The sequence below is a fragment of the Fundulus heteroclitus genome, chromosome 8 (assembly GCF_011125445.2).
Source record: "Fundulus heteroclitus isolate FHET01 chromosome 8, MU-UCD_Fhet_4.1, whole genome shotgun sequence".
NCBI classification, from domain to species: domain Eukaryota; kingdom Metazoa; phylum Chordata; class Actinopteri; order Cyprinodontiformes; family Fundulidae; genus Fundulus; species Fundulus heteroclitus.
In genome coordinates, this window is record NC_046368.1 from 24,108,045 (window position 1) to 24,135,444 (window position 27,400).

At 40.3% G+C, this 27,400-nt stretch overlaps 1 protein-coding gene across 1 annotated transcript; it reads left to right on the forward strand.

The window, feature by feature from the left end:
- The first annotated feature begins 880 nt into the window (after positions 1–880).
- map1b (microtubule-associated protein 1B) lies at positions 881–27,083 on the forward strand. The gene is made up of 7 exons (XM_012866207.3): positions 881–1,281; positions 4,725–4,826; positions 14,767–14,849; positions 15,588–15,728; positions 17,020–22,156; positions 22,266–22,495; positions 24,865–27,083. Exons 1-7 carry the CDS (start codon positions 1,095–1,097, stop codon positions 25,018–25,020), a joined length of 6,036 nt encoding a protein of 2,011 aa, XP_012721661.2. The 5' UTR covers positions 881–1,094; the 3' UTR covers positions 25,021–27,083.
- The last annotated feature ends 317 nt before the right edge of the window (positions 27,084–27,400 follow it).

Below are 27,400 nucleotides of genomic sequence, written 5' to 3' on the forward strand. Positions count from 1 at the left end.
CATGCTACTGTTGGAGGAGCTGCAGAGATCAAAAGCTCAGGTGGGAAACAGTTCAATATTGCAGACGTGTGAAAGCAGGTGCTCTGGTGAGAGAAGACCAACATTTAACCAACCCTGAACACACCGCCCTCAGGTGGTGCCAGCATCATAGTAAGGGGGCGTTTTCCCTCCAGCAGAGAAAAGAAAACTGGTCAGGGTTTATGGCTAGCTGGGAGGAGCAAAACCCATTCAGGTTTGTGATCTGCAACCTCAGAAAATATGGAAAATGGGTTTAGAGGGCTTGAATATTTAAAAGTCACAAATGCACAAAGAGCTGTAGCAGTACATAAATATAGAATAATACTCCCATAAAATCAATGATATTAGGAGCATGAAAGAATGGAAAATATCAATTTAAACCCCTGCTGTGGTTTACAGTGGGGGTTGGTTAGCGTTCTAAGGATTTAAACTACAATTCCCACAATGCAACGGGCCCTAGGTTAACTTTCATCAGTTATTTTTCAGGCTTAAAAAAGGAACATAACTCAACTTGGAGATTTCTGTATATCACAGAGTCCACATCACTAACGATCTGTCAATATTGCTTCCATGTTTTTGTTTTACTTATGTTCAGTTTTTTTTTTTAAAAAAAAAAGCTTTTATAGGGTCTGAACTTTGGATTTTTTTTGTTTTGTTTTCTTTGGACGAAGTTTTTCTTGTTGTGAATATTTTAGCCTGGGGAATGTTAGTATGTGAGGGACAAATGATAACTCCAGCTCCACGGTAAGTATGTGAAAATCATCAACCTCTCGCTGACTTCCAGAGGCATTTGATTCGTTGCGTATGACATCAGCTGTGGAGTGAGTGTGCAAAAAGAGGAGAGAGAAAAAAAAACCCGGCGCCCTCTTCTCTCCCCGGTTACTGAGCATGACACAATGTCTGCCGGTATAAAGAGCTAGAGCCACTCCTATCAGCGCTCCACTCGCATGTCTGGAGACCAGTCGGGCACTTTTGCGGGGAGTAGGCTAAGATAGAAAAAAAGGGGGGAGGGGGCAAGCTGCTTTTAGGATCCATAGGATACGCACAGACACGTATAGACAAATAGAAAGAAGAGGATGGCCACGCTGGTAGAACCTGCAGAAATGGAGACTTTGGGAGCCCAGAGCAACACCGCCGGGGCTTCTCCGACCTCCTCCAGCCCCTCGCTGCACTTCAACGACAGCAAATTCTACCTGCTGGTGGTTATCGGGGAGATCATATCAGAGGATCACCTCAAGTGTGCCATTGCGGACATAGAGAAAGGTGAGGTGGAGCTCATGACTTTACAATTTTTTTGTGCACCTGTTCGCTTTGCAGGACTTTACGCACGGCGCAAATTACGCATAGATACTGAACAGTTGTTATAGACCCATAGGCTATCTATTGGGGGATTCGTTGTAAGATTGTTTTATCATCTTATAGTGATGTGAGCAGTTTATGTCAGCAGAGGTTCTTGTCTGCCTCTGTCGGCCTGCTTGTTGTCATCCACACATGGAAGACAGCTGCCAGTAATGATTCAGCACCATATCTGGTCATTGCGTCATTAACGCAGCGCATCACATCTCTACAAGTCCAACGCAGCTGCGGTTATCCCCCTTATTCGGGCTCTGTTCAGGTGCGTCAGGCTTTTGTTCAACACTCGGCGGTGCGAGGCGACAGCAGGGTGGTGGTGGTGGTGGTGGTGGGGGGGGGGGGGGGGGTTGTGGCTGCTCGCTTTGTGTTTCGAGTCTGCGCTCTGTGTCCTCAGACTGATCTGATTTCCCTGCAAATCAATCAGTCCCTCCCGTTCGTCCTGCGGGAGCATGTTTCCATCATCATCTTCCTCATCCCCGCATCCAGCTCTCTCATCCCCACCATCCCTACACCGGCTTGTGGGCGTGGCTCAATCCGCACTGCAGTCCCTACGGAAAGCGACGAGGACCCATCTTCAAGCTGTGTGGGGCGGTTTTTTTCTTTTCTTTTCTTTTTTTCTTGGTGGTGGTGGTGGTGGTGGGGTGTTACAGTTACTGCCGAGGCCTGCTTCCCAGGCTAGAGTGCACTATGTGGTGTTAGAGAAGAGTGGGGAGGAGAAGAGTATGGCGCAGTAACTGTGTGGGAGGAAGATCAAGTTCTTCTGAAGCACAAGGGCTATAAGGAGGCTACTTGGAAGAAAAAAAAAACATCCTCACTTTGTAATTTGTTTTAAAGGGTTGATTATGCCTCTTCATAAGATGTTCATTCGTTTTTCTATTCACTGTGTTGTTGTGTCAGCCATTTCATTTATATTTTTTGTAAGGTTGATTGTAAATCTTGACATTAAACACTTATCCTTAGCATTGCAGGACAAATGAAAGTGAGAAGTGATTGTGTGCACAATAAAAAAAAAAAAATTATTACACTGAATGTTAGCTGTTACCAATGTATATTTAAATCATGCGATGTTTGCGAATTTATTGTTCAACCATGTTTAAATTCCTTGACCACTTCATTTTGGACACAGAATCTACCTAAACATTAGGATAAGAATTGAACTGAACATCTTGGTTTAGTCAGTAGTCAGTTGTTTTAGCCAGTTGTTTTACAGTCAACAGTAATGCTGATGTATTTAAAGGTTGTATTATGAATAAAAGAAAATCAAGTTAAGAAATGTTAACAATGCTCGTAATAGTTGTGTGAAGGTTTCTGTGCTGGAGGTAAAAGGTCAAGTTGATTTTCCAGCCTTAGCTAATGCAAAAGTAAAACTTGATGATCTTAACCCTAGGTTAATACGTTTAAAATGTTTACTGTTTTATATCCTATTCACGCTAACACGTTTTTAGTTTTTGATTATTTTTTTTAACATAGGACAAACTAAATCAGTAAAATCAGCAGAATAGTTATTAATTAGTTATAATTCAACTAGTTTAGTTGAATATAAGTTCATTTCCCAATGTTGCTGGAATTTAACGTATTTCTTTTTAGTGTCCTTTAAGTGCTGAAGTAGATTCCTAAATAAATATTATATAGGGACGTATCATTAACTTCACCATTTTAACTGGTTAAATTCTAACTATGTGTTTTATCATTATAATTACTGCTATGTTAAATTTATTTTATTTTTCCTTGAAATAAAAGAAGTTACATTTTATTATGTTCTCATTTGTAAGTTCAGGCTTTTTGTTGCTAAAAACGTAGGTAATATACATAGATCCTCATTCTCCAGACAAATCCACCTTTTCCTAAAGTTGTTTTTTCTCATTCCTTACATTATAAGGCAATCACACATGTGTAATTGACACTGTGAAACCACACACAATTTAAGCAATACAACTGGAGTAACATTTAACAACATCTTATTTTGGTAGATTTTAATCTATATTTCTGGGAAGTTCTTATTTTTTGGGATCATTTTGAGAGTCTGGTTTGTCCTCCCATCTTTAAAACAAGAAGATAAGGAATTAATTCACAATGAAGATACAAAGGGTATCTGAAATAATGATGATCTTTTGACCTATTTAACCGATGTGGCATATTGAACTTTTCCTCTGACATCCACAGCAAACGACTGTTGTTTTATCGGTAAGAACATCCACAGGGTTGAGAAGTAAGTTTGCTAATTGGTTAGTTGTGTGCTTAAGATAGCTAAAATTGGGGATCAATCCGAATACCCTTATAGAGCCAAAGCAGAAGTGCATCAGCAGTCGCTATAATAAGTGCTGTCCGAATAGTGCAGTCAGTAATGAAGGAGGTTGGAAAAGTAGTCCGTATGCTGCCTCACGCAGCTAATTTAGCATAGAAACTTCACAATGTCCTTTACCGGCGCTAAGGGGCTATGAGGAATCCCACGATCCTTTGCTTTATAAAACGTATAAGCACAACCTCATGTCACAGAAATCAGTGAAAATGTCCAGATTGAAGAGAGCATGCACTTTGTGGTTAATTTTCTGAAGGCCGTAGGCCTGGATTTGACTCGCACCATCCATGTGCATTGCTGTCACATAATGACGTCGGAGTTAAGGGCTGTTTGAATTCGGCACAGCAGTTTGAAGCTCCTTTCCTCCCCATGATGGAGTTCTTACTGTTGACTTCATGAAAGGTCAAGGAACAGGAGCTAAGAGCTGTTGCTATGGGTTTTCAGATGGAGCCTGAATCGGTGCTAACTAAAACTGGATCCATATTTAAATACTTGCTCCAACACAGAAACGTTCTCAGCATCACATCTTATCACAGATCCTAACTTCAACTGAGACGATTTTATTTTCTCCCATTAGTAACGCAGTTCACAAAAACGTGCCAGGATTGGCTACCATTTTCAGCTGGACACGCTGCATGATCAGCCAAAATCTTCAGTTAAATTCTAATCAAGATGTTTTGGTAGGTTTTTATTAAGCAAGATATAGTATTTCATTTTAATACATGTCAACCGTTATGATGAAAAAAAAAAGAGAAACAGAAAACAATCTTTTTTTATAGCGTACAAAGGATTAAACAATGAGTCAGCACAATGGAGGCCATTATTGCCTCTGGCCCAGGGCAAAGCACAAAAAGCACTATGGATATTTCCTATTATGGATCCCTTTGCTCGTGCCAAATCTGTAGCAAGTCTAGACGTGTCCGCTCCAAGTTTTCCAATGAACCGGAAGCAGAGGATCAACAGCACAGGCGTGTGGGTGGAGAGGCCTCTAAGTGTTGTGCATGCTGTCTGATTCTTATGCAAAAAGATCCATTCCTGTATGCGTGTGTTGCAGGGATCCGTTCATGGGACACCAACCTTATTGACTGCAACCTGGACCAGGAGCTCAAGCTGTTCGTCTCCAGACACTCGGCTCGTTTCTCTGCAGATGTCAAAGGTAAGCTGGAAGTGAAAAGGAGGAGTATAAACGGTGATAATTTCACACACTCTGGTTTAGCTCCTGCACAGATGGGAGACAGAATAAAGGGGGAAAAAAGGCAGGAATCCAATCATTCCCCACTGTGGGGGAAGCTGCTGGCTCCATTGGAAGCATTTCACTGGCATGGCTCGGGTCCATTTGTCCATTTAGACGAATCGCTGGTGCAGATGAATGGGTACAAAGATTTAGATTTTTTTAATCAAGACGGGTGTGGTCTCTTCAAGGACAATCCATCCACCCCATAAACGCTTCTCTGAATATTTGATTTCCAGGAAAAATCTCAAGATCACCCGAAAAACAACATGTCTTTCAGAAGATCTTACACCTGGGATTTTACCGAAATGAAGATGGAAATTCAAATGCAACTGTTTTTTTTTTATCCTACATAGTCTTAGTAGCTCTTATAAATGTACAGATAAGTTAAACAGTATTCAAACCCTTGACAGATTTAGATTTGAAATTGGACCAACATGTAAGTTGTGATTTCAAGTAACATAAACCTTCTGTAGGGACTCAGCCAGAGTCCTGACATGAACCTGAAAGCTAAAGATTAAGGAGCTGGTAGGGAGGCATTCCAACTTGAAAAACGTAAATCACATAATCAATGATAGATTTTCAAAAAAACAGTGAAAATACACAAAAAGCTGGTTAGAAATTAGAGCAATTGCTTGATTGCTGCCAGTGAAGATTGTTGCATCGATTATCGACAAATAGTTTTCAACACGCTGTTTTTTAAATAGATTGTAAACAGAAAACAGATTTCTTTTTTTTAAAAAAAGTATACTTATTTTTATTTATTTTTGTATCAGTTATCTTTTTGGTTCAACGAAAATCATTTTTAATCTAAAACTACCAAGGGGATGGATAATTTGGGGCTTAACCGTATCCATGTTTTTCTCTTTCTTTCTTCCTCAATTGCATAATTTTTTGTTTTTTTTTGTTTTTGTTTTTTTTGACTGAAGATGCAGCCACCAGCCACCAAAAATTTAATGTGCAAATTTTCTTTGGCTTGCTTTTATCAGTGATTAGATTTTTTTCCCATCACGTTCATTAAAGCAATAGCATTGTTTTTCTGTCCGAACCATAACAGACAGAAAAACAATGGTTCATAACAATGAACCTTGTCTTGAGTTTTTGGACCGGCAAATAAAGGTTAGCCACATATGCTTTCATGCATATATAGGGAGTAATCATTTAATACCTTCATTTCTTTTTTGATCCAGAATAAAACATAAATCTTTGAAAAAAGCACCCTTTGGATTACTCTAATGCGTTTGCATGATTCATAGTATCGCCTAAATCAGCAGGCCAGACCTCAAAGATAACCTCAGAAATAAGACATATTGGTGTGCCTCTCATTTTATCCTGTTACCGTACTACTTTGCTTAATATAAAAATAGTCTGATTCAGGTTAGGAAAACTACACTGTTCACTCAACATACTGTTTAAATGCTCAAATATTCAAGTAAATCTATTTTGTAGTTTAAAGTTTCACGGACTATAAGGAGATGGGAGAGAGAATAGGATGCACAGCTAGCAGTGGTTTCATCTTGTTTCTGCGAGCTGAATATGGGAGATTGATCAGCCGCGCCCGTCACTGACTGATGCTGCAGGGCTGAGCCGGCCAAGTAAATGCAAAGCAAAGTGCAGCTGTGTTGCCTCTGTTGAATCCAAACCGCCTCCTTCGGTAACTCACACCACGGCATTTACCTCTCTCTCTCTCTCTCTCTATTTCCGCATTTATCGCCGCATGCTCTTTCTGACCACAGTAACACAATAACATGGTAAAATAGTTTTTTTCCAGCCTTTGGAGATAAACTCTTTATATAAATGTTCTGTTGTCCAAATAAAACAGCTGCAGAGACGATGAAGCAACCCTGTTGTGTGGATTTGGCTCTTTTCTTATCCAAAAAAGGGCTTAGAAAGCAAGCTAATAAACTACTGTTGTAGGGCGATGGCTTGTGTTTTCTATGTGAGTGAGGACTAGCTGAAAAAGGGCGTGGTCCGGAGATGGTCTGTTGCAACGCAAGAGTTTTAGGGACTAAAACTGAAGGCACAAACAGGAACTAGATTTTTAACAGCTGATTGTAGTTTTGATGATTATGTATGTTAGTTAAGGTCCAGTGAGACCAAATTGAGAGTCGTAGGCCTTCTATTCTGAACAGCACAGCAGCTGCATATAGACTGCATCACATTGCCTCGGTCTCATTGGCAACTAAACCTAATTATATTAAGCAGGTTATATTACCTGCACCCGAATATGCACTCTCAGCTATTTGCAGCATGGGTGCTTTAACATCTCTACCCTTTGCAAAGTAAAGCAAAAAGAAAAATAGCCACTGCAAAGATCCATTGTACCCAGACATGTGGTCCGTCGGTGTGTATGGTGGCCTTGACCCTTAGCGGCCGTTAAAGCCTCTGCCTGGCTCTGGACACGACCAGCAGGATGTCACACTGGCTCGGACGCGTACTCGATTCATCCAGCCAACGAACGCAGTGGATGAAAGGGCAGCGTCTACTTTGTCTTCAAATTAGCCTTAGAGAATTGGATTATATTAAACAGAGAAAGCACTCTAAAAAGGAAATTCAGTGGTGCTCCAGTTTTTCCCCTTCCCATCCTCCATTCCTCGCTCTCCATTTTTTTTCCTCCGATAGATAGGCTGTTGCTTGGATGCGCGAGCTGGTTTGGGAGTAATTAGCAACGTGGGATCCCCAGTGGCGAGGGTCTGTCCGCGAACATAAAGGAGGGAGGGGAACGGGGAGCGTGAAGGGAGGGTGAGGGAGCAAGAGGCTGTAGAAGAAAGAGAAGAGGCAGGCAAGGGAACAGAAGGACGGGGCTAAAAGGGATAAAATGCAAAAGATTAGGGGAAAAGATGAGGACAAAACGACAGATTAGGATCTCATAAGGAAGCAGAGGCTTTAAAACCCGTAGCTGTCTAGGAGTAAAAGTCAGATTAATACATTTCCAAGGATTGTTTGCTGTGGAAATTCTACCCAGAGCTTCTTTGTCTCAAATTGAATTTGAATTCAACTTTGAAATCATTAAGTCATGCTCTTAGTGTAATCTCCAGTTTTGGCCTCGTCTGCAATTTTGAGCTTTGAATCAAAAATCATTTGTTTAAATCTTGCTTTGTTGTAAGAATTACATGAGTTTTTTTCACCACTTGTGTCAGTGATGCCCTTAAAAACCATATTCTGTTTGTCTTGTAGGATCAAAAGAAGGTTATGTTTTTTTACAGCTACAAAATGTTGCAATAATTCGAGTTTTGCTGTTCGACTTAATGTTCACAAGAACACACAGTAAAAATAACACCTTAAAATACACATTGGCCCCCTTGGTAAGGCAGTGTAGAAAGCATTCAAATGATGTCATCTTTACTACAGTGGCACAATCTCAAACAGACAAACCTTCAATTGAAGTACAAAAAAAATGAATAAAGCTGATTCTGGTTTATACAGCAAAGTGGAAAAAAAATCCTACGTAAACAAAAACTGTTATTTTATCAAAGTCCATGGTGGTGCATTTACTGGCGTCCCTGCTGCTAGTACTTTGTACAACCCTTTTGGTACCAGAACCGCCCCTCGTCTTATCGTATAACATGTTAACTATGTTGGAGCAAACAGAACCAACATTGCTCAATCTCTCTAGATCCACAGTTCTGTTTTTTCTCTTATCCTGTCCCCTCTACAGCTCACCCTTCAGGTTATCTGTAAGATTCTGGTCTGGGGTCTCAGATGATCATGATGGAAGGTTGATTTTATGTGTGTTGAACACTTTCTGTCTTGTTTTGGATCATCAAACAGAAGGACCCAGTGACAACCCACTTCAAACCCCCTGGTAATTTAAAGAGTTCATAACCCCGCTGATTCTAAGGTTTTCAGCGCATTTAGAAGAGAAACAGGTCCGAAGCAACATGTACCATCCACCGTACCTAAAAGTGGGCATGAGATGTTTTTTTTTTCAGAACCCGCTTTGGCCTTAAATTACAGTCTCGACTGACCAAAGCACACAGTTGCAGAATACTCCATGCGGGATGGTAGGACAGAAAGACTATTTCCTGGCGTGCTTCCTAAACAGCTGTTTAGTATGTAGCTGGTATCTGAATGTTGTTATGCAGACTTAGGTACCTCAGGATGCAACTCTTTGCTGCAATCCTCTAACAGTGAGATTTGAAGATTTCTTTCTGGCAGGATAAACTTGGGTCCTAGCCCATTACCTGACTCCGCCAGATAGATTTGCTCTGCATATCCATCTGGAAACCTTCCGTTGAAGTAATTTTCGGAAGGGGCGAAAATACTGGTTAGCTGATTGGCCTATGTTGGTGATAGACGGGCCAAATAAACCAATCAGATTCGTCGTCGCTCTGTTACGAGCAACGATGAAAACACAACCACAAGCCAAGCTACTCTTGCTGCTGCAGGTAAAGGCTCGTTAGCTCAGCAAATAAATACTCTGTAATTCCGATAAAACTTGCTCGATAGCCACGCTAACGCTAGTTTCATCGGCTGAAGCCGCCATGTTCTTTAGACTGAACTGTCGCGCTTCTCGTTGCGTCACACCTCAACCCGCCTCAAAGCCAACGCTGATTGGACGTTCGTTTGGTGAACGGCTCCAAATTTTCTTTAACGGAGAGTAGCCAGACTGATCTGCGAGTGAAACCTTGAAAGCTCGCGAGATCAGGATGGTCTCACGAGGCTACCTAGCCCAGCCTAGCAGACACTAAAAATAAAGAGATCTCTGTCTCGTCACATTTAGGGACCAAAGGTCACTGGTTTATAATTAGAGGCTCAAAAAAATTAATCATTTATTTAAAGAAATTGTTACAAGTGTCAGTAATTGGATCACCTGTGTTATTGTAAAAATGGCTGTTGAAAGGTGTGGTAGATGCTGTCTATTCCACAAGAAAAGGGCTGTCACAACCGAAACATAAATCACAATGGTTTTAAATATTCATCACCATCATCCACACAAACCTATTGGGGGAGCAGCTTCCCATCAATCTCATAACAGAGTTTAAGGCTGTTGATCCAAAAATGTCAACCAAAGGTCTATCAGCAACCACTGGATCTCGCTCATGGCCCTATAGAGAGAAACGACCAACTCCAATAAAGAATACAACAATACAGTATCTTAGTATCTCTCTGTTTTTCAGTAGTCTCACATCCTTTAGCATTTTCACTGATTGGAGAACAGCATTTAGAGGAACCCTGGGTTCAGATGCAATCATCTGTCACCCTGACAGAGGACAGAGCATCCATTACAATGAGTGCAGGAAGCCTTGACCCTTAGCGGGAGCCCCTCGGCCTCTCCCTGCTGGATATCAGACACTCCGGCAATAGATTTCCCAGCACTGTGCCTTGAGTGGAGAAAATAATGAAGCCTCAGAGTCGCCTTCCTACCTCAGCTCCATTAAGGAGGCTTGCCTCAGAGATTTCAGAACAAAACGTTTGTGGTAAGGACTAGTTACAACACAAAATATGTTGCAATAAGAGTCACAAATGAATATACATCCCCCAGTTTTATAAGTGTTAGTTTTGTTAGTAACAGCTACCGTACCAATTCGTTTATCTATAAATCACCAAATGAACCCATTATCAGAGCTTCAGTTTTCCTCGCTTGTAGGACTGTGACCAGATTATGTTGATCGGAAAAAAAAAAAAAAAAAAGACGAGGAAATTCGATGAGAAGTCAAAACCTAAAGACAATGGCTGCAACAGAGTTTAAAACGAGACACTCTTGATGGGCTTCAATAACATGGTGCAGGGCCTGGATTGATTGATTGATTGATCAGGAAGTCGGCCCACCGAAAAGCACCGGCATCGCCATTAGCTGCATGAACTGGCTGTGTTAGAAGTGCCGGTTCCTTTGTTCAACCCAGTTGTTTGGGGACACAGGATCAAGTCATTCTGATAGCCCTTGAGAATAAAACCAAAATAAAAAGGGAAGCTGCCGAGTGGGTGAAATTAAAGCTAAGCTATTCTGAGCGTGGAATATTCTGGTAAAGCAAAAAAAGACGCAGATATTAAGTTATTCATACACCCGGTTTATGATTGGTGCGTTGCCATCCTGATCGATGTTCCCATCCGCTTCTGTCTGGAGCGGGAGCGCGGTGCTGCGATTGCATTTTCTGTTCAGCCGGAAGGAGAATGCTTGGCGATGCATGCCGCATCACCTTAACTACTGCTGAGACGGAGCCTCTGTGTTTTTATACCGATCAAAGTAATGCCAGAATCAAACAAGCTTCATGGCAGAATCTGTCATTTTTGATGATCTTGGCTGAGGCAAACAGTGTTGGTGGTTGCTCTGTTGGGTTCTTTATCATGTTTTATGTTTCATGCCAGCAGGTGGAGTGGAACTAACACCGAGAGGCAAAGAGAAATGGGGTGGTTTTTATAAATGTGTTATCGATCACAGATATATATTTCTGAGTGGTATGAAAATTGGACCGCCACTTTCTTTGTTCTCATTACTGGAATTGCACAAATACAGATGTGACCACATAGCTTGCTTACCTACTCCCAGTCTAGAGGACCATCCATTTTTTTCTGATGCAAATGTTTAAAATTTAAATTATATACAGAGGAAACCAGATCGTTGCATACATTACATAGAAAGTATTTTTTAAATTCAATCTGTCTGATATTAAACTAAAGGATTCTTATTTTGGGTCAGTTACAATGACCAAAATGAAAAGGATTTTACTAACAAAAGCATTATCTTTTGTTAGTAAAATCCATTGTTTTGTGTCTAGGTGCCATGTGTGGTATTTGTTTGGTCAGGGAGTTCAAACGTACAAAGAGGGGACTGTAAGATTGATTCAATAAAAGCTGATGTGTTCATTAGGAACTGTTTCCACCCCCACTGATCCCCTGATCGCCACACAAAGTCATTATCATAATCAATCACCAAGAACCAGAGATGATTGAGAGCCTTTCACTTAACGCCATGGCTGTCCAGAGAGACAGATTTAATTGGTAAAAGTCTCTATTGATGTTAAAGATTAAATCATTCAAATGAGGCAAAAGGTTCAAATGGTCTTTTTTATTATACTCTTGCAAGCTGAATTAATTTGTTATTACAGTTGTTATATCTATCTATCTATCTATCTATCTATCTATCTATCTATCTATCTATCTATCTATCTATCTATCTATCTATCTATCTATCTATCTATCTATCTATCTATCTATAGATCTAACTATAGATCTAAAGATCTATAGATAGATAGATAGATAGATTGCTTCATTCTTTTTTTAATCTGTGACAGTGGGATTAAATGTTGATGTTTCTGATATGTTTATTTGTTAATTTTAGTATTTTGTTTTATTTGTGTTAAATTAATTTAAAATGACTTTGTCTAGCTTTCAGGGTGTTCTTTTTTTCTTCCACCTAACCTAAGTTTGTTCAAACCTAATGGCCTTAAAAATATGCAGTAGAAAGATACAGATTAAATAAAAACATAAAAAAAATGCAATATTTGTTTTATAACAGCATTTTTGTATTAAGCCTGCAAAAAATATTAAATAAAATATAAAATAATTAGGAAAGACTGTGATAGAAGAAAAAATGAAGGGTATGTACATAACAAAATACATCCATGACTAAATCTATTATTTTATATGATATGTATATGACATATTGAATATAATAATTAAATAAGTATATTATTAATAAATCATAATACATTTAAAGGGGACATGTCATGCAAATTCCCTTTTTTTAGCCCTCAGATATATTTTATGTATGTGGAGTATCTTTGAATGCAGAAAATTTGAATGCAGTCTGTCCAGGAGTTGCGTAGATATCTTTATATTCCATTTTAAAAATATTTTTCAAGCTGTTCAGTTTTCTCTGTTCCTAATTTTTTTTTTAAAAAACAATTACATCACAGTGTTTGCTGAGGAGGTGCTAAACAAGGTCATGGACTTTCAGTTTACCAGTTTTATGAATCCGCCATTTTCTCATTTTCTCCATTTCTCACTACATTTTTTTAGTCCAAACTGAAGGAAGTCCAAATTTTCAGTTGTTGGGTGTATTAACTCACACTATTCAATACATCGTCCCTCAGCATACTACAAAAATTGTAAAACGGAATGGAGTGGGATGCTCTGCGACCTGGAGGGGGGCGGGGTGCCTCCTTTAGATTTAAAGAGGCGGCACCAAAACAAGTTTGCTCTCAGACGCAGCTCAAAACTGGGGTAAAAGAGAGGCTGTGGGGAAACAATAAAGAGAAAATCAGACCAAAGCATTGCAGTTCCACTTTGATCACAACTGAAGGATTTAAATGTGAAAAGAAAGAAGTTATGAACCCTTTAAGCCCGAATGTTAGATTTAAAAAAACAAAAAAAGGATAACTCATGCCATATAAACTGAGATATATATTATTTTCCTCATAGACTATTTTTGTCAGCCAAAGGCACAAACGTATCTATTTCTAACAAAGAGGGATGGAGGAGAAATTTAGTCCTGAAACAGTTTTTAATGTCAAGTTGGATTAAGAACTTTGTTATTTCCCTCATCAGAGATCTCATCCATCTTGTTGATAAAGAGCTTCACGCTGTAGAGGATTAACATTTACACTGCCATATTGCTGCTGTCAGACCATCCATCGATGATGTATTAGAGGATAAATAAATTTGAGCACAGCTCCTCTTTAGAATTAAAGAATTCAATGTATCTTTGAACGTTTGCTGTTTATTAATTATGATACAACAAAGTCAGAATAAAAGCCAGAAAAACAGTGTTGGCACAGTATATTAAAATATAGTAATCTTGAGCAGAGCTTATGGTGCTTGAATGTTTAACAGGATACGAGAAATTTGAGATTTTAATTCTTTCCAAGATCTCTTTATGGCTTCACTTACTTAAATTGGATGCAAACACAATTATCTCTCACAATAATTGGCCTGAAATGAATTCTGCATTAAAAAATATCATGTAATGAAATACATAAGGCTTGCTTGGTGAACTCGCTCAAACAAATTTGATTCATTTTAGGTAAATTAATTATTATTTTTATGTTAGCTTTATTTATTCTATCAATTCATTGTAACACTATAAAATACACTTCTAAGATATATAAAGTTAACTAGGCCAGCCAGATTTATGATGTTTAGCACTAGTTCTAAACATTATCATTTTTGTGTGTTTGTGAACGTGCAAATACCACAAATACTAAGTATTTATTAAGTTGAACTAGTCTGACAGCAGAAAGTAAGCTAAAAGATTTCAAAAAGCAACACAGGATGCCCCGATCTAATGAAATTCAATAACAGAATGAGAAACAAAGTTAGTGATATCTATCAGTCTGGAATAGGTTGCAAAGCAATGTCAAAGAGACTCTAAAGAACCACAAAATTAGTGAACCTTTTCCAGGTGAAGCAGGCCTACCAAAATTACTCCCAGAGCACAGCGATGACTCATCCAGGAGACACAAAAAAAAGAAACCAGAACAGCACCTAAAGTCCTGCAGACCTCGCTTCCCTCGGTTATGGTCAGTGTTCACGATTCAACAATAAGAGAGAAAATCGAGCCAAAAAGGCCAAAGCAACGCCGCTGCTGTCTAAAGATAACACAAAGGGCTGCAGACGAAACCCTGCATTCTGTTCTTTAGCAGGAAATCATGAAGGCGAACGTTTGACCATTAACTCAAGACCTTCAAGTCAAGTGGACAATGATTTTGAACAAACGCGCTCGGCCACTTCTGATCAACTGAAAAATGAAGGCCTAGTCTAAGTCTGAACTTAAACCCATTTCAGATGCTGTGGTGTGACCTTAAAAAGCCTGCTCTGCAAGGCAGAACAAATCTGTTTGGGAGCAAATACTTTCTCACATCATGTTGTTATAATGTAACATACAGAGTTTTCTATTTATAGTTTGTCATTTGTTTCTATTCAGGGCAACGAATTCTTCACCATAAAAGTAACATCCTGGAGACAGTGGTGCTCATCAACCCTTCGGATGAAGCCGTCAGCACTGAGGTAAAATGAGCCACATAAGCTGCGGGCTTATAGCCTCCTCTGTTGTCTCTTTCTTGAACAAGTATAACATATTTAACTGGACTCCCTGTTGTTTTGTCCATTAAGACATTTACAGACGGTTAAAAGCATGAGCAGGATGATTGCTCCAGTTAATGATGGGACAAAAAAAAAACTGTAAATCTTGGGAAGTGGATAAATGCCTCATTTACTGCCCGAATAGTGAGCGCAGCTGGTTGTATGCGATTTAGCTTTTTTAGCACTTTAATTAGGAGCAGAGGTCAAACATGAGTTTGTTTTTGTGTCATTGCTCTGACTGGCGCCTCCAGCCCCTATGTCTGCAGTCTAAAGTGCATTAACGAGTCACAGCACTGCAAGATTGACTGGGCCAGTCGCCCAGAATGGCTGATGCTGCTGAGGCGGAGTAAAACACCAACAGGGAGGGAGAAAGGGAAGGGAGACACAGTAGAGGGATGAGTGGGCAGTGAGATAGCGTGTCAGCTAATTAGCTAATGGATTTGAGCGACACATAGCTGGTAGTTCCTGAGATTGACCACAATGCTAAGCTGATTGCAGCAACAATAAATCTTTGCAATTGTACAGCACTTCCTGTCTTTCTAAAACTAAGTGTGACTCCATTGTTATTTGCACAATTACAGATGTTGTAATTTATCTTGTTTTTATTTATATTCCCATCAGTAGGGATAATGATATTCTATTTTTATCTCCCTTGTTTTGCAGGCTCGTTTAATGATCTCTGACACAGCCAGACACAAGCTCCTGGTCCTCTCAGGGCAGTGCTCTGAAAAGACGGGGGAGCTGATTCTTCAGTCTGGGTCTTTCTCTTTCTGCAATTTCATAGACATCTTCACTGATCAAGAGGTGAGGCAACATGCAGAAACATGTGAAATATGAATTGTTTAAAGAACAGCTATCAGGGCGAGTGTATGAGCCTAACACACTTAACCGTGCCTATTACATGTGTTAAGGGATAGGTCATTTCTAATAAATGATTTATCCAGATGACTAATTTCCCTACTAAAATCTAATGTTATTTTATTTGTTAACAATAACTATTGACATATACTCTATGTTGTACCATAAACATGTAAACAGACTTGCTCTTTAAATTGCAAAACAAGTACAAAATTCACCTCCAAAATACTAAAATTAAGATGTTATTGGTTATGCATTTACAAATAAAAAGCCTGAATATTTAGTGGATTATGCATATCAAATATGATGAGACTGACCTGGAAACAAATTAAAGTAGAAATATCTCAAATATGTTATCAACATTATTTTTTATTTATCAGGCTGTCTGGTTTAAATATTATCCATTGAGGTATTAAAGTCTACATACTTAAATGTGCTTTATATGGGCAGCGGCAAAATCTACATGATACCCTACATAAAGCTTAATATGTACAGGTACATCATTGATCAGTCAAAGGTGGATCTAAACGCTTCCTCAAAGAAACATTATTCAGGATAAAACGAAACACAAAGATAACCTTAAATTACTTTAGAACATCCAGCAACTTAAAAAAAATGTTGAGACTATGGCTGTTGTTTTTTTATGACGGCTCATCGGTAGGCCCTCTGGGTGTTATCTCCTCTGATAACCATCATGCATCATGTTTGTGTTGCTGTGGTAACAGAGCATGACCTCACAACAGCATTGAAAGCCCCCATTCATTGGAACCCAATTTTATAAAACCTTCAAAACTTTAGACCCTCTTGATCTTTAAAATTTTTCAAACATTTTTTAGAACCACTTAATCCATCATGTTTGCTGTGACTAATACAAAATGTGTACTTTCCATGGTAGGCCGTACTGTGCAGCAGTAGATTGGATTAAAAAAGTAGCAAACCAGATAATACACTAGCTTGACAGTAAGATGGATATTTTCAACACTTCACAAAAAATCTTATCAGCTGAATTCTGCCAACAGTGGCATTAAAATAATGGAAAGCCCACACTTCTGAAATAAGCTAGGGTGCACAGTCAATTTGTCAGACTTTATTATGATCTAAATACATTTGTTTGTAACAAAAAAAAAAAGACCATAGTGTTGTTTAAGAATCACAGAGACACACGTCGATGTGACAGTGGACACATTTCTGGTTAAAAAATAACATTTCCTTTGTTTATTTATTTTTCCTTGCACAGATTGGTGAATTACTCAGCACTATTCCCCCAGCAAACAAAGCCAACCTCACGCTTGCCTGTCCTAAACAAGGAGACTGGAAAAACTCCAACTTGGACAAACACAACCTACAAGACTTCATTAACATGAAACTTAACTCTGCTCTCATCCTGCCTGAAATGGAGGGTCTCTCAGAGTTTACCGAGTATTTATCCGAATCAGTAGAGATACCGTCTCCTTTTGACATGCTAGAACCTCCAACCTCTGGTGGATTTCTCAAACTTTCCAAGCCGTGCTGCTACATATTTCCTGGTGGTCAAGGAGATTCGGCTCTCTTTGCCGTAAATGGCTTCAACATGCTCATTAACGGTGGTTCTGACAGGAAGTCGTGTTTCTGGAAGCTGGTGAGGCATCTAGATCGGGTGGACTCCATCCTATTGACTCACATCGGTGAAGACAATTTGCCAGGCATCAACAGCATGCTGCAGAGGAAGATTGCAGAGCTTGAGGAGGAGCAGTCGCAGGGGTCAACAGCTAACAGTGACTGGGTGAAGAACATGATTTCTCCAGATATTGGCGTTGTGTTTGTGAACTTCCCTGAGAACCTGGAAAACCCTGAACCTGATTACAAAGTGCGCAGGAATGTTGAGGAGGCAGCCTTCACCCAGGTGTTCCTCAACAAGCTAAATTTACGGATTGAGCCTTTACAAAAGCCGGTAGGAAACACTATCGAACCACTTACACTTTTTCAGAAAATGGGTGTTGGGAGGCTAGAAATGTATGTGCTCAATCCCTCTAAAAACAGCAAGGAGATGCAGCACTTCATGAAGCAGTGGACAGGAAGTGAAAACGACACGACCTCTATTCTGCTTCCGAATGGAAAGGAGTCGGAGTTCCCTCTTTCCTACTTGACTTCAATCTCTTCCCTCATCGTGTGGCACCCCGCAAATCCCTCAGATAAGATTGTGCGGGTTCTGTTTCCTGGAAATGCCACCCAGGACCACATATTTGAAGGCTTAGAGAAACTAAAACATTTAGAGTTCTTGAAACAGCCAGTTTTCACTCAAAAAACAATGCCTTCTAGTACTCCATCAACACCAACGCTGAAGCAGGCAAAGATGAAACACAGAACAGACAGTAAAGAGAGCCTAAAATCTACCCCAAGGCCATCGCCAAGCAAAGCAGTCAGAAAGATTTCAAAGGAGGAAACACCGGAAAAGGCAAAGACGGACACAGAATCAACACCTGAAAAAATACAAAAGCCAGAGAAAAAAGAGAAGGTCCCCCTAAAAAAGGAAAAGGCAAAGGCACAGGAACCAAAAGCAAATGCAGATCTGACAGAGCAAACCGAAACACCAGAGAAAAAGTCGGAAGCCAAATCCAAAACTGATAAGATTAAAAAGGAGGCCAAAACATTGGCAGAAAAGAAAAAGGAGGTTAAAAAAGAAATTGCAAAGAAAGATGAAACTAAAAAGGAAGAAAAAGTAAAGAAGGACGAGACAAAGAAAGTTTTTAAAAAAGACATTAGAAGAGATTCTCCAATGAAGGAGAAGAAGGAAGAAAAGAAAGAGCAAAAGAAAGATGTAAAAAGGCTCTCCAAAGATGTTAAAAAGACTTCTACTGCAGCTGAAGAGAAGAATCTTAAACCAAAGCCACTGAAAAAGGATGACGCTTCGAAGAAAGATATGGGCGCTCCATCCAAGTTAAAGGATAAAGGGAAGTCAAAGGTAGCAAAAAAAGAAACCAAGGTAGAAAACAAACTGCCAGTAAGTGCCGCCACTGTGGTAGAAGACCCAGAGACGGAAAGATCTCTGATGTCCTCACCAGAAGACCTCACTAAAGACTTTGAGGAGCTTAGAGCTGAAGAGTTGGTTGAGGATGATGCAACCGCGCAGCAAGCTGGGGAGAAAGAGTCTTTGGAGGCACAACATGAACAAATGAACCAAACCAAAGAGTCGCCTGAAGGATTAGAGTCTGTAGATGAGGGCATAACAACCACAGAGGCAGAAGGAGACAGTGGAGGGAGTCCAGAAGAACAAGTCCTGAAAAGTAAACTTAATGGCAGCACAGGTGAGAAGTTTGAGGATGAGGGCACTGTAATGGAGGAGACATCAGAGGGAGGGGACTATGAGGAGAAGGGGGAGACAGAAGAGGTTTATGAGCCACAGGAAGCAGAATTAGGTAAAAGTAACCTTACAGTCTGTGCAGATGAACACCATGCTACTCAAGACAAAGTGGAACAAAAAGGGGAAGCTGAAGACAATGATGATGTCACAAACAAAAATGCAGTAGAGGAGCATCTAAGTCTTGATACAAGAGAACAGCAAAAACTCTTTGGATTAACTTCACCCAAAGTGTCGTCCCCAGTTTCCCCTGCTGCATCCATCCATGATGAATTACCTCCTATTGGCTTTGAGAGCTTTACAGCTTCAGATGAGGAAAACCGAGATGAACCACCAGAGGAGTACACAGTCACGTCTGGTTTTACACAGTCCACCATTGAGATCTCCAGTTTGCCCACTCCCATGGACGAGATGTTGACTCCTAGGGACATTTTGAGTGACGAGACCAACAATGATGAAACAGGATCTCCATCACAAGATGCTGACAGGTTTGGGAAATCAGCATCAGGAGAGTTTGATAAAAAGAACCTCTCTCCACTGGAAGATGTGCCGGCCACCGGCCTTTCTCAGAGTTATGTCACAGAAGGCCAAGACTACAACCATTCTGCTTCAACAATATCTCCTCCTTCACCTCTAAAAGAGGATCAGTTCTGTAAGGAGTTTCCATCAGATGGAAAAGCTGAAGAATTTACAGCCGCTCAAAAGTCTAACGAGATGCATGACTCAGACAAACTAAGTACAGTCCCCACAACATTTCCTGTTGTTTGTTCTCCCTCGTTGGAATTTAAGGATATCGTTGATTCCTCGTCAACAATGGCTACACCAATAGAGCTGTCATCCACCCTGGCAAGTTGCACCCAAGCAGCAGCTGATTCTTACAAGAGCCCTGATGGCAAATCTTCGGAAGGAGCTTCCTCCCCTCAGTCTTCTGGTCACACACCTTACTACCAATCCCCGGTTGATGAGAAAGTGGAAGCTATACCCCCTCTTTCAGAGGACAGTTCACAGGGTCCAGTAATTGTGGAGGTCACAAGTGATAAAGAAGACTCCTACAGTGGAGTTACTCCTGAGCCTAACGATACATTAGTAGAACGATCACCGGTGGAGAGGTCAGATTCCTCTCCAAAAAGCCCATTAATACCTGAGCCTGAATCCCCAGACAACACATCACCCATTGAAGGAGATGCTACGAAACCTGACGAAAACGGGCATTCAGTGCTGTCCTCAGCACCAATGACCAAACATGAACCCGATGCCAGCCCTTTCACAACTTTTAAAGAAGAGAGTAAAATGTCTATTTCAGAGGGCACCACATCAGACAAGTCTGAAACTCCCCTGGAAGAAGCAGTTGCAGAAGACACATTTTCACACTTGGCCTCAGCATCCACAGCTTCTCTGGCCACCAGTTCCTTGCCAGAACCGACAACTGGTTCTCCTTCTCTGCACGCTGAGGTGGGCTCACCTCACTCAACGGAGGTTGATGACTCTTTGTCTGTCTCGGTTGTTCAGACCCCAACCACCCTTCATGAGGCTGAGGGATCACCAACTAAAGACGATAGTCCAAGGCCAATGTCTATCTCTCCAGAAATCTCGCCTAAGGCAAAAAGCAAGGCACAGACACAGGACACAAAATCTCCAGAGCATTCCACCATGTCTATAGAGTTTGGCCAGGAGTCACCCGATCATTCCTTAGCCCTGGATTTCAGCAAACAGTCTCCAGAGCACCAGTCAGTAGGCAGCAGTTCTCATGCAACAGAAAATGGCCCAACTGAGGTGGACTACAGCCCCTCAGATGGATCTGAAGTAAAAGCATCTAGAGAGCCAAAATATGCTGAAAAGCCCTTGCTGTTTGAAGAAAGCGAATCAGTCCGTGCTGCTTCTGCAACCCCTTCAGACGCATCTCAGTCCTCTGTTACAACTCCATGTCAAATTACAGAGAGTCCACATGTAGCAGTGGAACCAACAGACAAGTCTCCAGCCACCCCAAAGGCCTCATCTCTCACCCTGTCGCCACATTCCAATGAACCCTCTCCAGTGTTAGGAGGTCCCCCAGCTAATGACAACATCAGTCCGATCTTGGAAAACACAGCAAAATTGGATTCAGAGCAGAAGCTTGACAAGTCACCGTCACCTCCCAAAGCTCCTTCCCCAACAACATCTTTTAATCTTTCAAAAGGAGATACTGATTCCCCCAAAATAGAGACTAATCCATTCAAATGTGAGGATTTTATACTTGAAAGAAAAAATCCTACAAGTCCAAAAGTTCCTTCACCAATAGAGCTACCTATCTCCTCTGATCATTATAGTTTCAACTCTCCCTGTGGCTCCAGGGAACCAGACTCCATGAAAAAGAGCCCGTGTGCTCCATCAAAGACAGATGTTGACCTTTGCCTTGTAAAATCTTGTGAGTACCGTCACCCCAAGACTGAATTGTCCCCATCTTTCATCAACCCTCACCCTCTGGAATATTTCATTAATGAAGAAAATGCCTTGGATGAGGAGAAGCCTCTGGCCAAGTCAGGGGGTGGACCCCCACCTCCAGGAGGTAAGCTATCTGCAAAGCAATGTGAGGATACCCCACCCACATCCATTAGTGAATCCGCCCCCTCACAGACAGACTCAGATGTACCACCAGGGACAGAAGAGTGCCCCTCCATCACAGCAGATGCCAACATTGACTCTGAAGATGACTCAGAAACTTTGCCGAGTGACAGAACTCTCACGTACAGACATGTTGATCCTCCTCCGCTGGTGCTGCGGGATCCTGCTCCAACTTCAGGCAACCATGATGTTTGCATGGTGGACCCAGAAGCACTAAAGGCTGAAGAAAATCTTCACAACGCTAACACAGTTGGAGGAGACAAGCTCAAAAAGAAAAAGCCCTCAAAAAAGTCCTTATCGCCAGCCAGGAAGAGTGGTCTGTCAAAAGTTAAGGACTCAAAGACTGCTTCTCCAAAAAAGGGTGTTGGAGAAGGGAAAGATGTCAAAAATGCAACCAATACATCTGCATCCAAAGGAGTAAAAAGCTCAACATTAGGTGGGTATTTTTTTTTTTTTTTATCAGTATTGTCTTTTATGACTGTGTTGCCTGACGGGCATTATCTAATGCAGCTGTAATGTAATGTAAAAAAATATATATTCTTCAGGTACCGGAAGTGGGAAAGTACCGGCCCTGTCCAACTGTCCTCCGATGTACATGGATTTGGTTTACATCCCCAATCACTGCAGTGCCAAAAACGTGGACGCTGAGTTCTTTAAGCGTGTCCGGTCTTCTTACTATGTGGTCAGCGGCAACAATCAGACAGCTCAGGAACCCAGTAGGGCTGTCCTGGATGCTTTACTTGAAGGAAAAGCCCAGTGGGGAAACAGCATGCAGGTAAGTTTTAATGATTAGTTTAAACATCACTATTGTGTAATCACTTGTGTAAAGGTTGTAAATTATATTTTTGCCTCAGTCAGTAATTTTGGGTTTACCAATGAGCTTTTAAATGTCGTCATTGCTGAAACATCCTGTTAAAAAAAAGGAACAATTTAATTAGGGGTTTAAAAGCATTGGAATACAACTCAGCATACTTGTTTGTACCCACAAACTTGGCAAATAAAGCTTATTCTTATTCTGAAAGAGAGACATTGTTTTTAAAGAAGGGTTGTCGTGGAGTACTTAGGGGTAGTCAGTACTTGTCCTAGAGCGGTCACTTTAAAGATTTTGGGGAAAATTTCCTTTGGAATCAAGCTTACAGTGACTGACAAAAATATGTGTTTGCTAAACATTAGTGGTTCAATGCAAGAAAAATAATTAACATCAGTTTAAAAAGAAAGCTTTGTAAATATTTAACACTTGAACCAACAAAATTCCAGCATCCCTAGAAGTGCCAGAGGGAGCCTTTCTGACCCCATGTCAGTGTCCAACAGAAAACCTAACATTTAAAAACGTTGCTTTCGCTTCTCTTTTAATGTTTGGCTTAGGTTATTTTCTGTACCAGCTCGGACAGCCAGTTTAAGGCGACTATTGATTTTCTTTGAAGATACAGTCTGTTATTTGCCCAGAGATCAAAATTTCCATGTGTGTGTCCCACCAATGCAGCTTTTGGGTAGCTGTGGGCAAAGAGAAAGAAATACTTTTTTTTAGCTGTATGAGGTCCAGATTCCAGCTGGAACTCATCCTTCCTGGGAGCTGTCATGTAAATTTGTTGATACTGTGTATTCTGGGATTCACAGTTTTGACCAGTCTCTTTTGTTTGCCGTATGTAGTTCAGTTCTTGGATCCTCCCATAGCTGAGCACAACAACCTAAAATGTTGTGATATGTAGAGATAGTTTTATGCAGAAACTCAAGGTCCTTGGTTGTTCTAGTGCTAATCACTTTTTAATTCATGTTTTGTTGGGAAATACTAATATTTGACATATTTATTTTAGTTTTTTTTAATCAAAATAAATTGTGCTTGAAAACTGGTTGATAAATCAAGAAATGAACACACACGCAAGTTTGAACAGTCTCAGTAGATGTAGGTTTAGTTTTCTGGCTCTAAACCTGTACGAAGACTGGTGTGGCTAATGTTAGCTCTTTATTTTCTCCACCATTAAATGCTGTCCAAGCTCTCTCCAACATGTTTTGCCTTTAAGGGCATACTATGCAACATTTTTCAGTTAATTAATGTGTTCCATACCGTTTTGGATGATTAAATGAGTCATCTCAGGTCGAACAAAGGTTTTCTCGGCCGCCCTAGTGGTCTGTGGGGGAAATACCGTACTTGCAATTGCAAGAGCCCTCGGCCCGCACCCACAGGCTCAGAAGTCTCGTGCAAGACTGCGAGAGTCGGTCTTGCTTTACGGCGAGAACTCCATGTGTTTTTGCCCTGCCATTCACTATATGCACGCGCGAAAGCAACAACAAAGAACCGCGTGTTAACGTCAAATAAACATGCAAGCATATAGAGTTTTTATTATTATTATTATTATTTTTTATTTTTTTATGTTGGCGAGACACTACCGCGGCGGCGGCGGCGGCTGCGGCTGCGGCTTGGCGAGGTGGTGGCGGTAGCGTCTCGCCAACATAAAAAAAAAAAAACAATAATAATAATAATAATAATAAAAAAACGTATTATTATCCCGCAGCGCTATAAAAGATAGCGCTGCGGGAAGCTTGATGTTCATACTTTCACTGTGTTAGTCATTGTTTGTACTGCCGTTTTTTCCACTTTTTGTTGCGTTCGCCTGTCTGCTAAGCTCAAAACAACCGCGCCTGGCTTGACGGAGGAACCAGAACAGCTGAGCATCTTTATGACAGTGCACTTTTACTTTCGCCCTCTGGGGGGAGCCTCGCTGGAAAATCAACCCCGGTTGCATAGTATACCTTTAAGTAATGCCATAGGGAAGAATGCTTTAAGCTTTAAGGGGTATTGCCGCCACCCAGTGGGCTGGAGTGTGTGCATCAGCGTTAGCAGTGGCTCAAACATTTGTCTGCTATTTTTAAACATGTGATTTTTCTGTAATTAATTGATTGAAATGAATGACTATTATCTGTTTCAGCCACCCAAAACAGTTTTGCATCCTACTTTTTTTTCTGTTGAAGTATTTTGTTATATTCTTTTATATTTAAGTTACTGATGACCCAAAGCTACTCCACACAAGCCCATTGCAAAAAAAATAAAATAAAAAATGCTTTTTTCCTCTAAACCTGCATTCAGTGGACTGACCACAATCAGAAATGTGTCCTCATGAAACAACTTTCCTTTGCTTTCTTAAGGTTACTCTAATTCCAACCCATGACACAGATGTGATGAGGGAGTGGTACCAGGAGACCCACGACAAGCAGCAGGAGCAGAACATCATGGTTCTGGCCAGCAGCAGCACAGTTGTCATGCAGGATGAGTCCTTCCCAGCTTGTAAGATCGAGCTGTAGCCTCGATCTGCAAAACACCTGGAGGGAGTGTTTTCTGCAAAAGAAAACCAAAATCATGTAGCACGAAGCCTAAACTGACAAAAAAAAAAAAACAAAAAACAACAACAACACAGAATTAAACGAAAATCCGTGATGAACGCTTACCAATTTCACCAAAAGATTAAGACTGGGGACTTCATGTCCCAGTTTGATCCTGATAAAAGGATAAAACAGTGGGGAGATAAGAAACCAAATAAACCAGCAGCACACCCCTGAATGTCCAACCATGCCAGTTTTAATATAGTTAGTAATGATGTTGCTTTCTCTTTTTTTCTCCACTGAGTCTTCTAGTCAACATTGATTGATTTTTTTAATTTTATTATTTTGTTAAAGCTGCTGTTTTCAGATAAAACAGTTGTTCACACCAAATAAAAAAAAAAAGTCAATCTTTCTGTAACTGCCTTAGAGGAAGTGAATGTAGAAGATCTGACTGGATAAACATCTCTAAACACCCAATAATTACCAAATGATGACAGCTCTGGTGAGAACTAATGGTGTTAAAATGGGATTCTTGAGATTGACGAACATTAATATGACTGCTGCTACCAATAGTATATTTTATTTTCCCTTCAATTTTTTTGAAGTTAGCTGAGTTTTATTATTTACCTAACTAATTCATCTGGTTTATGATGCTGCCAATGTTTTGCAATGAGCTATAATTTGAAATTCAAAATTTTGTTGATGATTACTTCATTTTTTTACATCAGTGGGTTCAGAAAACTCTCTAGTGTGTATAAAATAATATTTTATGCTTGTATGTCTTTATGAAGTTCTAGAAGACCGCCTTTAATTTGAGAGTATCTGTTTTATTTGCAGATTTTATGCCAGTTCAACAAAAGGGAACCTAATCTTGTTTCTAGAACTGTTTTGTGTAATCGGTGAGCTAAGGCCTTTTCCCCTTGTAAAGCTGGTGAAGCAGGATATTTTCATAATCCGTAAAATGTCTTGTTTTCTAAATTGTACTATAATTATAAATAGCTTCTCGGCCAACAGAGTGGTTGGGAGACATGCATGAGTTACGCTACGTTGGAACTTTTCTTACTTTTAATGAGGCTTTTGCACAGACGTGCTTTTAAGAATAACAACAAACCACTAACGGTAGAACAAAACCACTCAATTAAGTGATTTTTTTTTGTGAGTTTTGCAATGACATACATACTCTACATAACTTCCAGCGACAGCCACCGGCTTTTTAGCCACACAAAAGCATTATTTAGGACACAACGTGTCGTACATTTTCAGGCTGATTCATAAAACACGGGAGAGAATGACAAGAAACCAACTTCTAGAAGAATCTCAGCCACAAGGGGGGCAGCACACAGACGTGAGACTGAATGGCTTGTCTGTTTTTTTTTTGTTTTGTTTTTTTGACTAAAGTATGTAAAACCAACACTAGACACTTTAAAGAACAAACAGGACTCACAACAAACTAACAGTGCAATGGCCATAAATCAGCTTTGACAGGCCAGCATATGGAGGAACATTTAAGAAACCACATCCGGATTACAAGCTTTGGTATTTTGGACTATCCAATGAAATCTCAGTGGGTATATCTCAAATGACGTCAGGTATTCATGATACCACCACAGACTGGTTTCCCCAACAGGGGTACCTCAAACCACCGCATCACCAAGAAGTTACTGTCAAACTGAACTGACCTTTCTCTTCTCTTTTCTCTGGTTTCTTCCCTACACTTCCTCTTCTTCTCTCTTTCTTTCTTTCTTTCTTTCTCTCTCTGACTCTATCTGCCTTTACTCCCTCCACGTCTTTCCCTTGGAAGAAGTTTAAAACTGTTTGTCTGCAGCTGTGTGGTGTATTTGTCTCGTGATTCTGGCACCCCCCCCCCCCTCCCCTGCTCTTTCCTCAGACTCATACGTATGTAACCTATAGGAATTAGTTTCCTTAGTGCTTTCAGATGTTTGTGTGCAATCTGTCCTCTACTGTAGCCGTTATGGCAAATCTTATGTAAGCGTAACCACAAACTAAAAGGACAGCCACAATAAAATCTGTTGTGAAAGAATAAACTTTTGCCTTTTTGATTTTTTTTTATTTCTTTTCAATGTAGTAATTCATTTTTTCATACACTCCAGCAGGTACAGTAGAGACAAAAAGGTGCCAAACATTCCAAGTCGTTTTCTCTGTAAATGCATTCTTAATGGGGCTATCAATAAAACAAATTACATCAGATGTAAGGAATGTACAATATTTTAATTAAACAGGGAACATGTTTATTGATTTCTGCTGCATTTATCGCGCCGTAGAAAAGCCTTCTTGGTAATGACAGCTTTAAGACATCTCCAGATGGAAATCAATTCAACAAGTAACTCAAGTCCCAATATAT